The 13,684-nt window shown below is 46.4% G+C and overlaps 1 protein-coding gene across 1 annotated transcript in view; it reads left to right on the forward strand.

Moving 5' to 3' along the window:
- POLR3E (RNA polymerase III subunit E) overlaps positions 1–13,684 on the forward strand; it is a 39,378-nt gene that overhangs the window by 11,493 nt on the left and 14,201 nt on the right. Inside the window, exons 9-17 of the mRNA XM_083474329.1 lie at positions 2,330–2,449; positions 3,970–4,055; positions 4,717–4,761; positions 6,116–6,207; positions 7,010–7,130; positions 8,210–8,291; positions 9,075–9,134; positions 10,622–10,779; positions 13,059–13,123. Coding sequence (XP_083330455.1) covers positions 2,330–2,449; positions 3,970–4,055; positions 4,717–4,761; positions 6,116–6,207; positions 7,010–7,130; positions 8,210–8,291; positions 9,075–9,134; positions 10,622–10,779; positions 13,059–13,123 — 829 coding nt within the window. The remainder of the gene's footprint in view (positions 1–2,329; positions 2,450–3,969; positions 4,056–4,716; positions 4,762–6,115; positions 6,208–7,009; positions 7,131–8,209; positions 8,292–9,074; positions 9,135–10,621; positions 10,780–13,058; positions 13,124–13,684) is intronic.

Genomic DNA, 13,684 nt, shown 5'->3' on the forward strand with positions numbered 1-13,684 from the left:
AGTGCCTACATTGACTACAACTCCCATAATCCCTGGCCCTTGGGCCATGCCCTCTGGGACCGAGTCCACTAGTGACTGGAGGCTACAGCTTCCTTGCTTTAAGGCTGTGCTTCTCAAATTTGGGTCCTCAGCTGTTATTGGACTACAACTCCCACTATCCCAAGCTAGCCGGACCAGTGGTCAGGGATGATGGGAGTTGTAGTCCAACAACAGCTAGGAGACCCAAGTTTGAGTTATGGGGCTATCTGTTTAGCCCATTTTAGTGTTGGCTAAGCTCTAAAATCTTCCTGGAGCTTTTAACTGTGTATTGACAAATGTACTTTTTTCTGACTGATGGTCGAATAAAAGGTTGATGATGATGATCATGACCCAAGTTTGAGAAAAGCTGCTAAGGAATGCAGTTGGCCGGGGGGGGGGGCATTAAACCCAACCTTTCAAACCTATTTCCATGATTAGTTGAGTCTCGTCTTCCCTTTACTATCAGTCTCATCCCTTTTTCTAACTTCCTGGCCTGCCACAAGTCGTCTTCTGCCTCTTCCTTCGCCATCTTGAGTATGCTAGGACAGTGTCCTTCTAGACCAGCCTTTCTCAACCTGTGGGTCCCCATATGTTGTTGAACTACAACTCCCACCACCCCTAGCTAGCAAGGCCAGAGCTCAGTGATGGTGAGAGTTGTAGTCCAACAACATCTGGGTGCCCACAGGTTGAGAACCGCTGTTCTAGACAATGTTCTTCAGCACCATCCCCAGATGTTGTTGGACTATGACTCCCATCGTCCACAGCAATTGTAGCCAACAGCCGGGGATCATGGAAGTTGTCGCAACAGCACTTGTGGACGCAGCGTTGAAGAACGCTGGTCTAGGAAACCTCCTTGGGCTCCTCTCCTCCAGTTGTGTGCTTCCTAACATGTGCATGCCCACATACATGCACAGAGAGACATCTCCATCCCCTTTGCTTCCTTATCCCCTCCACACTCGAGCATATAGTCCAGTATCTCTGGGCGTCACCGCTTCAGACAAGGAATCGAGGGATCTCGTAATGCTGCTCGGTGCCTTTCGCCCTGCACATAGAAAACTTGGTGTGATGCCTCGGTCTGCATAAAAGGACTGTGAAAGAATCTGGAAATACCATATTTTTTGCTCTATAAGACGCACCTAGTTTTTGGAGGAGGAAAACAAGAAAAAAAATATTCTGAATCTCAGAAGCCAGAACAGCAAGAGGGATCGCTGTGCAGTGAAAGCAGAAATCCCTCTTGCTGTTCTGGCTTCTGGGATAGCTGCGCAGCCTGCATTCGCTCCATAAGATGCACACACATTTCCAGAGAGCCAGTGTGGTGTAGTGATTAAGAGCGGTAGTCTCCTAATCTGGGGAACCGGGTTCGCTTCCCCGCTCCTCCACATGCAGCTGCTGGGTGACCTTGGGCCAGTCACACTTCTCTGAAGTCTCTCAGCCCCACTCACCTCACAGAGTGTTTGTTGTGGGGGGGGAGGGAAAGGAGAATGTTAGCCGCTTTGAGATTCCTTAAAGGGAGTGAAAGGCGGGCTATCAAATCCAAACTCTTCTTACTTTTTAGGAGGGGGAAAGTGAGTCTTATAGAGCAAAAAATACGGTAATTCATAGGTGAGAACAGCGTAGGAAAGTAGAGGCAAGTCGCGTCCATATCAGCCATGAGGACTAGGAACCCTTTTCCTTCCGGAAAACGGGAGTGAGAACAGGTGGAGCTGTGAAAAAGTGCAAGCAGTGGCTCCAGCCGCAGCTGCAATGCCAGTAATTTTGGTTGGCGTTCTTATTTTTTTAATTGTATGTTCTTTATTGAAGAATAAAAATCACAGAATTACAAGTGCACAGAGTAAGTGAAGACACATAGAAGAAGAAGAAGAAACAAGAAATAGTGCCCATGTAGAAAACAAAACAGAATGAAAAAGAAAAAATATATTGTATACATTACAAAAAAAGGGGGGGAATTGCTATTGTAGTTAACCAGACCTCATGGTATTTATGAAAATGAATTTCAAATATTGTTTAAAGTCATGTTGATTGTCTCTATCACCTTCTGCCAGAATTTTTTCGATGTAGGACATTGTACAAATAAATGTTTTAGGGAAGAATTATCCCAGTTGCATCTCCAGCAGCTTGATGTCTTAGAGACATTCCTTTCAAAAACAAGCTTTCTGGCTTCAGTACATTTTTAATTCCTTGCGTACCGCTGTGGACTCAGAGAGGATTTCCATACATGGGATGGGGGGGGGGTTGGACTAGGTTTCTTCTGTCCGACATTTTTGGTGCTTGGATCCTGTGGCTAATTGTGGGGAAATGACACCTTTTCCAGGTGAGGTTTTCCCGCCCTGAGTCGGAACAGGCCCGGCAACGTCGGGTTCAGTCCTACGAGTTCCTGCAGAAGAGGCAGGCGGAGGAGCACTGGGCTCACTTGCATTACTACGGTTTAAAGGTAGGCGTTTAGGCACATCTACTTGTGTTTCTGCTGCAAAAGTGGATATGCTAAAGACACTTGAGTGTTTGCACAGTGAGTTTTACATTTCGCACTGCCCCCTTTGCAATAAACGGAGAGCTGCAGTTGCATTCAGTCGGGTCTCAGGCCTCGATTGATTGCAGGCCGCTGGACTGGACTAACTCTCAGGGTCCCTGTGATACTAGCAGCCTGTTCCTGTGAAAGTTTACTTCTCTATATGGGACAGCTGCATATTCCTGCATTGCAGAGGGTTGGACTAGATGACTCTCAGGCTCCCTTCCAACTCTATGATTATGTTGTCTTTTGGGCACCCGCTAAAGATGTCCTCCTTTCAACAAACCACCTAAGGTCTTTATCCCAGCTGGTATCTGTCTCAGACGTGAGCTGGTTTTACATAGGCGCTGTCGTCATTTTAAATTGTTTTTATATATGCAAGTGTTTTAGCTGCTTTTATTTTTTTTTCCCAGTTCTAAATTTATTTATTTATTCAAAGATGTATAAAAATACACATCCATTGCAAAGTATATATATTTTTTATAACATGCTGAGATAAAACAGCTACTTAGTCTAAAAGGGAACAAAGTCAGAAGGAGGAAAAGTCAAGGAAAGTTTAAAGCTAAAGAAAGAGAAAGCGAGAGAAAAGGAAAAGAGAGGAAAAAAACTAAAGAAAGATAAAGAAGAATGTTATACTGTAACTGTTTTATGTTGTGACATGGATTGCTTCAAGATGGGAAGCCATTAATAAGTGAAATAAATATAAAAATAGTGCGTATTTTTGAATACATTAGAGATTAGTTCCAAGTAAGCCTAAGTAATACTTGTACAGTGTTTTTCCCCCTCTCCCCCTTTTTATACTCCCTTTTGGTGGTGATTTGGGGAGAGGGGACTGAAGACTGGATGGCCAGGGCAGTGCTTCTCACGCTATATTATGTGATGGACTGACATTCCCCCCCCCCCCAAATTGTGCCAAGGGACCAGTTCACTTGGTAGACCATGAGACTCTTAATCTCTGGGTTGCGGGTTTGAGCCCCACGTTGGACAAAACCATTCCTGCATTGCAGGGGCTTGGACTATATGACCCTCCCTTCCAGCTCTACAATTCTATGATTTACATGATCTTTGAAACATTCCACCAAACCTGGACTGCGGTGGAGTTACTGCAACCAAAAGCCGGTGGCTCATGGACCAGCACTGGAGTAAGAGTTGTGTGACGCAGGAAGTGTCCATATACTTCTGGTTTTCTCAGTGTATCCAACAGGACTTGAAATTTGTAGGGGATGTGGGGGAAAGCTTTGCTTTCAAAACCCTTACAAGTCGTATCTTACAGCAATTTGAGGGGAATGCCAGCTATTCTGTTTCATATTATACAGGAGAAATGTGCAGATTAAGCACAGCGGGGATCTGAGCCGTTGTTCACAGAGTAGCCCTTAAGCCTCTAAGCATTGCTTGGAATCTGTACCCCATCATGAATCTTGGGCTTCTAACCCCTTCTTTCCTAGGACAGCCGTTCCGAACACGAGCGACAGTATTTGTTTAGTCAAGGTCATGGCATGGCTGGGAACACGGAATTAATTAAATCTCCAAGGTAAAGGTCTTCCTCAAATGGTTTCGTTGGGGGCAGTTCTGAAGTCGGGGGCTCACAAGCGCATTTTTAATGCATTTTTTATTAGCATGGGAAATGGCATGCTTACAGTTGCCGCTCCCCCCCCCCCCGGCTTGCATTTAATAAATTCCAGGCCTGACAAGAAGCTTGTATACGTAGACTTTCTGCCAGCTTTTCCACCTCTGCAAAGTTAAATGGCCAATTCACAATGCCTTGGGCCTCATTCTGCCACTGCTACCGTCTCCCCAGATGATGTTTGCTGCTGTTGCTTTCTCACAGCTGTTCCCCTAGGCCTCAAATGCGTTGTGCTGGCAGGTTTCGTGTTCCTTGTGTGTGGGAAGGCAAAATGGGAGATGAGTTTCTTTTTTAAGAAATTTATTTTTATTAAAGGTTTTCTTGATTTACAAAGGTATGTGCAATGTCTCTCGGGAGACGAGTTTCTGAATGAAGATTCCCTAGACTCGGGGGGGGGGCGGAGGGGCTAGTCAACCTGGCACCCTTCAGATATTTCTGACCACAATTCCCATCAGCCCTCATCATCGACCACCCCAGCAAGGTATCATGGGAGTTGTTGTCCAGGCCGCCATGTTGGCTATCCCTTCTCTAGGCAAGCAATGTGACCTACTCTTTCTCTTTCCCGCAGTGAGTACTTGATGATGCTGGTGCCTCCGAGTGTGGAAGATGAAAAGTAAGTAAGCCAAGGGCCACATTCTATTCTGACCCATCTTCCAGGGGCCGCATGCCAGTAGAGGGCAGGGCCTGGGGCAAAAGTGAGTGGGGCAGCAAATGTAAATTTTGCCTTGTGCAAGTGCCTGCTTTCTACCCAGGCATTCTTCACATCCAGGGGAGCAAGAGGCATTGGAGTTTTCAGGGACACTTTCTAGGCAGGAGGGACGCGGGTGGTCCTATGGGTTAAACCACAGAGCCTAAAACTTGCCGATCAGAAGGTCGGCAGTTCAAATCCCCGTGACGTGGTGAGCTCCCGTTGCTCAGTCCCTGCTCCTGCCCACCTAGCAGTTCAAAAGCACGTCAGAGTGCAAGTAAATAAATAGGTACCGCTCTGGCGGGAAGGTAAATGGCGTTTCCGTGTGCTGCTCTGGTTCGCCAGAAGCGGCTTAGTGATGCTGGCCACATGACCCGGAAGCTGTACGCCAGCTCCCTCGGCCAATAAAGCAAGATGAGCGCTGCAACCCCAGAGTCAGCCACGACTGGACCTAATGGGCAGGGGTCCCTTTACCTTTACCTTCTAGGCAGGCAAAACAAATCAAGCAAAGGGGGCATTTTCTGTGAAGCTGACCTCTTCCCATTTGTAATAACCATGGTCGCATCTCCTGCTCCCACGTCCCGCCCCCCCAATCTGTGCTGATTGGTTTCTCCCAAGCCAATATGGTGTAGTTGTTAAGAGTGGGGGACCAGGGTTCAAGTCCCCACTTGGCCATGCAGCTAACTGGGTAACCTGTAACCAATTGCTCAGCATCACCTACTTTGCAGGGTTGTTGCTGTTAGGATATTTCCGTTCCACCTTAAAAGGGAGCGGGATGTTTGTGTCACAGCCTGCGTATTTCCTGTTCACAGGATGTTTCTGTTGTGTCTTTGCTTTCGTTTTCTCTCTGTGCCTGAGACACCGAAGCAGGCAGTCATGTTTTCTTTGTTCTGACCAACGCTGAATAAACTTGTAAATAATGCTCTCCTGAGTGCATCTTTGCTGTGCATTATCTGCTGATAGAGCGTGCATCAGCTCCGGAATGTGGCAAGCTATTTCTGGAGCTCATGTTGCTAATTGCTGATACTGTATCTACGGGAGATCGATGGATCGTCGGGAGGCGACGTGGAGTCATGATGGACTTTGTCTCCCTGGCAGTATCCCAACAGTTGCGAGGGTAGAAAGGGAAGGGGGAGAGCCACGTATGTCGCCTTGCGCTGCTTGGAGTATAAATGAAATAAAACTCTTGCTGAAATGGGGAGGGCAGCTTTCCATAAATCGCCAAACCTCAGTTCTCTGTGGTGGTTTCCCAAATGGTAACCTTTCTTTCCTTACGTAGGGACAAGCCTGTAGCCCCAAGTAATGTGCTTTCCATGGCTCAGCTGCGGACTCTGCCCCTTGCGGACCAGATCAAGATCTTGATGAGAAACGGTATGCTGTTCGACATTATGCAACTCTCACGGCCTCTGTGAACTCTTTTGACTTCCTGCGTTACCAGCCCCTCCTGCTCCCGCTTCCTGGTTAATGGATACAGCCTGCCATATTAAACAGGGAGACACCGGGGCCCACCTGAAATACCTATTTAAAGCAGTATCTTGCCCCTAGAAGCAGTCATGGCTCCCCTCCCACAGCAAAGAATCTTGGGAACTGTAGTTTGTTAAGGGTGCTGAGAGTTGCTAGGAGACTCGAATTCCCTGAGTGGTTTGACAGTCCATCCCTCTTCCCAGGAATTGTTGCTCTGTGAAGGGGAATAAGGGTCTCCCAAAAAACTCTCAGCATTCTTGACAAACTACAGCTCCCAGGATTCATTGGGGGAAGCTCGGGCAGTAAGAGTATGAGACTCTTCTCAGGGCTGTGGGTTCGAGCCCCGTGCTGGGCAAATGATTTCTGCATTACCTGGGGTTCTTTCAACTCTTCAGGTCTATGATTCTGGGATGGTTTAAAGTGGTCTGATGATGCTTTAAATGTACTAGGGCAGATGGGCCACATTTCACGGCTTGCAATTATTTGCTCTCTTATCCTATGAACTTCTAACTTCAGTCAGAGATTGGAAAGCCTGCAGACATCCAGATAATTGCTAGACTCCAGCTCCCATCAGCCCCAGCTGGCATGGCCAAGGACAATGGGATTTGCAGTCCAGCAACGTCTGGAAGGCCACCGGGACTCCATCCTTGACTTAGGTATTTGAATCTCTAAGGAGTATTTGCATTTTCTGCTTTTCCCCCTTCTGCAGTGAAGGTCATCGCTTTTGCAAACCTGATGAGCCTCTTGGCTTCTGGGACGGATCCTACGGCAGCCTTGCGGTGCATACAGCAGGTGGCGCTGTTGGTGCAGGGAAACTGGGTTGTGAAAAGGTAAAAATGCCTTTTGTTCTTGAGGGACTCACCCCTTACAAAGAACGCCAGTCTGTTGTTCGAATTACGGGCAGCTCTTATTCTTTTTGCTGTTGCATTTTTTTTCAGCGACAGACACAATAGCACACAATGCAAAGCATGACAGTTTGTTAATGCGAGACAAGGGCGTATTGCCTGTGTTCCCATTGCATATTTTCAAGCTGGCTCCTTGTTGGATACAAACTATGCACCTGAGCTGTGCAGGATCATAAACAGTGACTCCCAACACCCAAAGATCTCAGGGATCAGGCAAGGATATAAGTAATCAGGTGACCCTTGAAGTATCCTGGACCAAAGTTATTAATGGCCTTGTAAGTGAATGCAAGAATCTTGGAACCTCATGCAAGACTTGTGCAATTATATAAGTTCAGAATTCTCCTTGGGAGTTTCTGATTAGAGGGAACCGCTTGTACGTACACCTGTAGAACCATTTTTCTTCCTCCTTCTCCTTTTCTTTTAAAATGTACTGTATTTTTCGCTCTATTAAGACGCACCAGACCACAAGACGCACCTAGGTTTTGGAGGAGGAAAACAAGAAAAAAAAAATCTGAATCTCAGAAGCCAGAACAGCAAGAGGGATCGCTGCGCAGTGAAAGCAGCAATCCCTCTTGCTGCTCTGGCTTCTGGGGTAGCTGCGCAGCCTGCATTCGCTCCATAAGACGCACACACATTTCCCCTTTTTAGGAGGGAAACAGAGTCTTATAGAGCAAAAAATGCGGTAGTTTTGAAGTTATTTACTACACCGTCATTGTACACACCTGCATTGCACACACCTTTCTGGTTCTTTCAAAACCCTGCCAAATAGAAACCGGTCGTGTCACATGCAGTTCTATGTAGCTTTCACTATTGTGAAATTCTTTCTGGCTTTTAATATATACAAAGCGTTTTAGTTTCTCCTTGGAATGCCTTTAGCTGGTGTCTTGCAATCCCAGGCAACGTTTCAAGGTGCCATTGGATGGGTGCCCGGAATTTCTGTACATGTGTTATTACTGGGTCGCACTGTGGGGTCCTGCGACTAATAAATGGTTTGTCTTCAACAGCGACGTCCTCTATCCAAAAGATACCTCCAGCCCGCACAGTGGAGTCCCGGCGGAAGTGCTCTGCCGAGGAAGGGATTTTGTTGTGAGTATCAAAAAATAAAAAACAAGAAAGTCAAATAATCCTTTCGCTGCAACAGCATTGCAAAGAAGTTTAGGAAATCCGTTTGCCCACTTAAACATTGATCCAGAAACCCTTGGAAGCCACCCAACACAAAATGTCTGTTCTCTACCAACCCTGCCCTTGTTTTGTTTTGTTTTTTAAGTGTTCAGAAGCGTTGGGGGAGTGGGCAGGGGTTTGTTGGTCCCTCCCAGACCTCCATACAAGGCTGACTCCTTGTCCAACTTTCACTCGGCACTGTGGCAGGCGCTCGCCAGATTGAAATGTATGTTTGCCCTGGCAAGCACACCTGGGGGTTCCTGCTTGTGTTAATCATTTGAGGTTTAAAATTGGAGGGGGGGGGAGAGCTTAGGATGGAATCCAGCACAGCAAGGCCATTGTTCTGTCAGCACAAGGATTTCTGCTTGTTCAGCAGAACATTTGCCCCCTCTCTCTTGTTGGTGTGTCCCCTTCAGTCTATCTGTCCAAGGATTTTCCTCAACCCTCTGGAACAGCATTGGGTGGGAGGCAGGTGTCTTGTTGCGTAAGAGGAAGTCCTTAAATTGGTTAGTAGAATAATGCCCTTTTCCTTAACCGCTTTTTGCCCAGAGGAGGCCTTTACTTGCTTCCAGACTGGAGATTCAGTACATCAGGTTCAACCGCAGTTCCCTCATATTAACAGTTGTGCTTTTTTTAAGATTGTGGCTGTATTCACACTGGAGAACGGCCTCTTTTTAATACGATGGTGTCCTTCTCTCCCCTTCCCAGATGTGGAAGTTTACACAAGACCGCTGGGTAGTTCGGAAGGAAGTAGCGACAGTTACAAAAGTGAGTTCCTTTTATAATTATTTTGCTTCGTTCGGGCCACTCATCTTGGTTCAACCTTCTGTTTTCAATCCAGGGCTTCGATAACTTCTTTCAAACCGTTCAGTATATGGTGAGCCTCCTGTCCCACAGCAGAGTGGAGAAAGGGGCCTACAGTTTTATAGGGGAGAGCTATAAAGAATTGGGCCTTGCTGATCTCCCCCTTGCTATGGTGTAGCCTCCTAAAGGTAGAGGCCCAATGTGCTTCCCTTCAGCTCTCCAGTCCAAGGACAAAGCTGTTATCTGGGTCTTGAACCTCCTTGCCAAGCCATCTCCCCCCAAAAAGGAACAAAAAAAATCCACACTTTACGCAAAGAAAATTTGCAACCGTGACAAATCACACAGATCACGCACGCTTGTTGCTAAAGCGTTTTGTCATGCACTCTCACGTACGCAACGTTATTATTTTTAAATCATCAGGCATAGGCAAACTCGGCCCTCCAGGTGTTTTGGGACTACAATTCCCATCATCCCTGACCACTGGTCCTGTTAGCTAGGGATCATGGGAGTTGTAGTCCGAAAACATCTGGAGGGCCGAGTTTGCCTATGCCTGATTCAAAACAATCCGCTGTATCTTTTGGTACATTAACTTCGCTGCTACCGGTAAATACTGTATCCAGGTAATGGTTTAAAAGGAACAGTCGGGTTTTCCCCTTGCAATGAATTCAACAGGGCTAGCTCACTTGACATTTGTAGGCACTCATTTTGCAAATCTCTATAAAGGTGGACTCCCAAAATATGGAGGAGTCTTTGTCATGTCCCCACCACAGGTGTGCAGAAAGGGTCCCTTAATTTTGCACGCACACACCACAACAGCATGGGGTAGGAATTGGGATTAATACGCATGAGGCTGAGAGGAGCATGTTCCTACTTCTGAATAGTTTCCAGTGCATTTTCATTATTTATTTATTTATTTATTTATTGGAATTTTATTTACAACATAACACAAACCCCCACCCCCCAATACACCGATCCACCCTCATTAAACGTGAACATAACATACAGTGGACATAACATACAACAATACAAACAACCAAATAAAAGACTTCCTTTATCCTGTACCTGGCCTCCTTATTTACTTCTTATAAACTGTTTCCTTTATGAACAATTATTAAGATTTTTCTAACTATAACTTAAATATCCACAAAGTCCCCTGCATTTTCCTTAAATGAAGTGGCAATTGCTTTGTAGGGGAATTTTGCCTTTTCATTTGTATCTGCGCTAGTTTTACGCCCTAAGCATAGGGATTGCACAGGCAAGTTGGAGCTGGTTTATCTATCGGACTTAATGCCTTCTCTGAGTTTCGGCTTCTTGGAGGTGCAGTTTAGCCTCCCATGTTTTTCTTGCGGGGCCACACCCTGGCGCTTTGTGTGGCCGCCGATCTCATTTAAAAAGGGTTTTGGTTTCTCCTAAGCAGCTGGTTACATATATCTATTGCTTTGTTTGTGCAGCTCGGCCCAGAAGATGTGAAAGATTTCTTGGAGCACATGTCTTTCCTGAGGATCAACAAGGGCTGGGAATTCAAGCTCCGTTATGACGAGGATTTTGTCCAGAAGCACCCAGATGTGGTCCAGAGGCAGCAGATGCTCTGGATGGGCATCCAGGCCAAGTAAATAGTTGGCTTTTCCTTGGGGGTGGGAACAAAGCCGAGATGGGAAAGAAAAAAATGTTGGTTTCTCCCTTGCATCTTCACGCTACCTGTTGCAGTACAGTTACGTAAATGGAGGCCGGTCGCTTAGACGGATTTAAGGGTTTATTTTCTGGATCCTATTACATACGCCTGCTTGGGCCCGATCTTATTTACAGCACATGGTGCCAGCAAAAAACCTCAGGAACTTGTAAGACCATCTGCGCACACCCCAAGTTACACTCAAAGACTCATAGTGTTAATGCCAAAAGGGAATAGGCCAAATTGCACATGGTATACTCATCGATCTTTGAATTGGAAGGATTGGTCCAGTATACCTGAAAGTACCCCCATTGTTCAGCCCGGACACTAAGGTCCAGCACCGAGGGCCTTCTGGCGGTTCCCTCCCTGCGAGAAGTGAGGTTACAGGGAACTAGGCAGAACTTCTTGATAGTGGTGCCCACCCTGTGGAATGCCTTCCCATCAGATGTCAAAGAGAAGAACTAACACAAGACTTTTAGAAGACATCTGAAGGTAGTCCTGTTTAGGGAAGCTTTTAATGTTTAACAGACCAGTGTATTTTAATACTTTGTTGGAAGCCGCCCAGATTGGCTGGGGAAACCCAGCCAGATGGGCAGGGTATAAATAAATAATAATAATTATTATTATTATTATTATTTGCTGAGCAACACAGCTGGGTTGGCCAGACTTTCTGTGACATCACAGCAGCTAAGCCATTGGCAACTCTCAAGAGCCATGACACTTTCACCTTACCAAACCGCATTGGTGAACATTCTGAGCAGATTAAACCAGTGGTATTAGGAGAAGCAAGACAGGCAGAGATGTCGGGCCTTGCAAGACCTCAAGGACCATCTCTCCCCCCCCCCCCCCCGAACCTACCTGGAACATGTGATTGTTGTTTGAGGCTCTCTTTCCAGTGCCTTTCCAATGGTGGCTTCCTCCTTGTGCAATGCTCTCATGCAGAAGGCAAGCCTGGTACCATCCATCCTATATTTTTAAATGCCAGACAAAAACATGTCTTTTCACTAATGCTTTGTGGTCCTTAATTAGGAGGGCATTAGGTATACCTGTGTCGTCCACCACCCCCCCCCTTTTACTGGGGTGGCTTGTGTTAGACCCACCTTTTTATATACATTATGGATGTGTTTTTGGATTCTGTTTCATTTTGGTTTTAATGTTTGCACCGTTTTTCAAATCACTTTTGGTATCTTCCTGTGAAAAAAGTGGCTCTAATAAACACAAGAAACATAAGCAGCAATAACCAGGTTGGATTCCATGAATACAGACGCTCGCCTTCCTTTCCACATCATTGCCAGTCTTCGCAGTTTGCAAAATGTGGTGCCAGAGGTCTCTTTGGCTTTGTCGACCTGGTGGGCACCAGGTCAATGCAGTCTGCTCTAGCACACCTTGGCTGTTCCCTTACTTGAAAAGCTACTACATTTGCAAAGCTAAGCAGGGTCCGGTATGGTGTCAAATTGGATGAGGGACCATATGGTGATTCCTGCATTACAGGGGGTTGGACTAGATGGCCCTCGGGGTCCCTTCTGACGCTGTGATTCTGTGTGGTTCTTTCTGGACTCCACTGCTGAGAATGATAGAATTTTAGAGTTGGGAGGAGTCTTGACATTCACCCAGTCCACTGTGCCTCTCGAGCAAGAATCTGCCACATTGCTGACAGATGCTTAAATACCTCCAGCAGGAGAGAGCTGACCGCCTCCTGTGGCAGACTCTTCCGCTGGCTGGCGGATCTTACCGTGTTAAGAAATCCCACCTAATCTTGAGCTGCAATCTGCTTCCCGGCAATTTCCACCCATTGACTCCAGACCTGCCCTCTGGAGCAACAGAAAACAAGTCTCCACCAACATCTACATGGCAAACCCTTTGGTTTTCTTTGCTCCAAGCTAAGCAACTCCTTCAGGCTGCAAAAGTATGATTGGTTTTTAAATGCATCCCTCCATTCGTATTCTCCCCCACATGTAGAAAGCTAGCACATCAGTGCTGGGCTTGAAACCTTTCTTCCTAGACCCGTTTTTGCAGGCTGATGTGGTTCTGTGCAGGAAGGAACCTTGCTGTGTGGCTTGGCTATATGTCACGACTCCACAAAGGAGTATTTCATTTGGGTGCTTGGCATTTTCTGGGTTTTTCCTTGAACTGTATGGCGGCGGGATAAGTTGTTAATGTTGATGATCTGGGTGTAGCTATTCGCAAGGCACTGAAATGCTCCTCCCACCCAATTTCAGGTTGGAGAAAGTCTACAGTTTGGCCAAGGAACACGTAGCACCAAAGAAACAAGCTGCGCAAGCAGGTGAGCCAACTTGATTGCTTTTATTTTATTGCATTTATATCCCCACTTTTTCTCCCCAGAAGCTCAGGGTGGCGTCTTTGCTTCTCCACCCCCTCATGCAGTCTTCACAACAGTTCTGTGAGGTAGGATAGGCTGAGAGTGAGTGACTGGCCTGTGGTCACCCAGTGAGGGGGGATTTGAACTCTGGTCTCCCAGGTCCCAGTCCAACCATAATGCCACACTGGGAACCAGAGGGTTTGATGCAGATTTTGTAGGTCGGTCGATAAGTTCTGTGGACATCTAATGGCTTTTCTGTAAAAGGTGATACGCTCTGGTCCCCCTCCCCCACTTTTTTCCTTAACATTAGGGCTAGGTGATGTCTGGTTTTCAACATCACAATATATCACCAGCCCAAACATTGTGATATATTGATATATCATCATGTCTGAAATAAGGATGGAAGTATGTGGAGGTGAACGTGGGCTTGAATTCTCCAAAGGATCGTGTGTGTGTGTGTGTGTGTGTGTGAATGATTAATTCTGTTTTTTGAAGCAAATTTATACCCCACCCTTCCAAACAAGT

The sequence above is a fragment of the Podarcis liolepis genome (assembly GCF_965112155.1).
Source record: "Podarcis liolepis genome assembly, chromosome: 14".
Taxonomy (NCBI): domain Eukaryota; kingdom Metazoa; phylum Chordata; class Lepidosauria; order Squamata; family Lacertidae; genus Podarcis; species Podarcis liolepis.